At 52.6% G+C, this 2,135-nt stretch overlaps 1 protein-coding gene across 1 annotated transcript in view; it reads left to right on the forward strand.

Moving 5' to 3' along the window:
• The window catches only part of LOC130586502 (plexin-A2-like), a gene marked incomplete at both ends in the record, with an annotated part of 72,001 nt that overhangs the window by 49,483 nt on the left and 20,383 nt on the right, over positions 1–2,135 (forward strand). The window contains one exon of the mRNA XM_057387304.1: positions 549–691. Coding sequence (XP_057243287.1) covers positions 549–691 — 143 coding nt within the window. The remainder of the gene's footprint in view (positions 1–548; positions 692–2,135) is intronic.

Here is a 2,135-nt window from a genome sequence, read left to right on the forward strand (position 1 = left end):
GCCTTGAAAGCACAGGGCAGAAATTGAGATAAAYTCAGGAGAAACCACAGATTGGGCTTGGCACAGAGGTGCAGAGCCCTCCCTGAGCCAGCGTGTCACACTCRGGAGAGGGAACACGAGGAGACAAATCCAGCTGTAGAACACAGTGTTAGGAGAGGCAGAATAAATCCCTCCCTGACCCTGCAGCAGCTCGGATTTGATCTGCATCAGGTTTGATTATCTCGGCAACTGTTGATAGAGGAGGGGAACGAGAAGAAAGGGAAATAGGGAAGAAAAGAAAAGAGATCCCGGTTCCTGCGTGCAGCCTGTGAAGGTGTTTGGGGTGTGCACACAGGTGTGAGCTGCATGCAGATGAACCACAGCTTTGTTCTCGCTCTCTGCTCTGAGCTGGGGCTGCTCTSCCTCCCTCAGCTGCAGAGATGGAGYSTCCAAAAGTGTCTGAGCTYRCTGGAATCCTCTCCTGGGCTGGCCYATCCCGCAAGGAGAGCCCTTCCCAAACCTTCTCCCCGAGCTCTGAGCTCTCCCTGTCCTGTTCTCCCCTCAAACAGCCTTTGCAGAGCTGCAGACGGACATCAATGAGCTGACCAGCGACCTGGACCGCTCGGGCATCCCCTACCTGGACTACAGGACCTACGCCATGCGGGTGCTGTTCCCGGGCATCGAGGACCACCCTGTGCTGCGGGAGCTGGAGGTAACACCCACACCCTTCTCCAGCTCTCTGAGCTCTCCTGAGCTCTTCAGGAACCCTGCAGCACCTTTAGAGCTCCACACCAGAGCTTCTGGCATCTCCTGGGGTCRGCAGGCTGAGCGAGCCCCGAGGTCATTTGAGCTCCTCCCACGTTGCCGGTTTCTTTTCAGTTTCTCCTCCCCGCGGTTGGTTTAGTTTTATTTTACGGGGGTTTATATCGCTGTAGGGCAGCAGCAGAGCAGGGCAGAGCAGTTATGGATGTGTTTTAAAGTCCTTTAAAGTCAGCTCAGGATGCAGGGGTGGAGGAATGCCCGGAGCATCCCTCCCGGAGCATCCRTCCCGCTGCTGTTCCCGTGCGTGTCCACAGGAGGGCAAGGGGAATGCCCAGATATTCCAACCTCCGAGCAAACGCCTCCTTCTCCTCGCTTTTCCCTCCGGGATGTGTAAAAATCCATAAAAATTCTCACTGAGGATACGCAGGAACTGGGAACGGACAAGGGTCCATTTGGGAGAGAGACAAAATAAAAGATGGGGTTTCTTAAATATCATCTCTCACCTGGGATGGGTCTGAGATTCTCACCCTGGGATGGGGCTCTGCTCCTCCATGTGGCATTTCCAGAGGCTCAGCTCAGCTTTTCAGATACTGGGAGCGCCCCAATAAATCCTGAAGCCCCAGGATTTGGGGTTTGGTGTAGGAAGAAGGAATCCTGGTTGTTCCAGGGCTGGATTCCTTTCCCAAACAGGCACTTCCCACCCTCACTGCACCCCTTTGGACCCCTCTCCTCGCCCCCCAGCACCGAGCAGGCTCTGTGGTGTTGCTGGAGCCTCTCCCAGCCCATTCCTGCTCCCAGTTTTCCATCTCTGTGCATTATTTTTGCTGCTGGAGTTGCCAGAGAAGCTGACGCTCCAGCAAACAAATATGAATGCTTTTTGTTTTACTCATGAAAAACAGAATTGCAGAAGTGATAAATGTGTTGCCAATTACACAGTTGCTTAATTATGTAACGTTAGTAAAACCAATACATAACTCTCCAAGATGTTTGGTAAAGAGTTGCCTCGTGCAGTTCATCATTTTCACTCGTAATGAATTACTCGAATCCGCAACTGGCTGAAAGCCTCAATTAATTTTTTACTCTTGGCCCATAATAAAGCAATAGTCTAAATTAGTATTTAATTTACTTACAAGAGTGTCACTTTTTTGTGCAGAACAAGCAGAACTGGGTGTCATTTCTGGGGCCGTTACCCTCCAAGCTGCTGCTTTATGGCGTGCACAGAGCTCAGCTCCCGGCGAGGATGGCGGGGAGCAGTGCTGGGGGAGGACAGGATTGCTCAGGTTGGAGCAGAGACCACATCCAGGGATGCTGAGACCTCTGGCATTGGGTGCTGGCCAGGGTTAAACCATCCTGAGCACATTCCTGATGCCCCCAGTGTGAGAGGGACATGAGGA

Source organism: Malurus melanocephalus, unplaced genomic scaffold (assembly GCF_030028575.1).
Source record: "Malurus melanocephalus ecotype Western Australia unplaced genomic scaffold, MMel_1.1 scaffold_1180, whole genome shotgun sequence".
Classification (NCBI taxonomy): Eukaryota; Metazoa; Chordata; class Aves; order Passeriformes; family Maluridae; genus Malurus; species Malurus melanocephalus.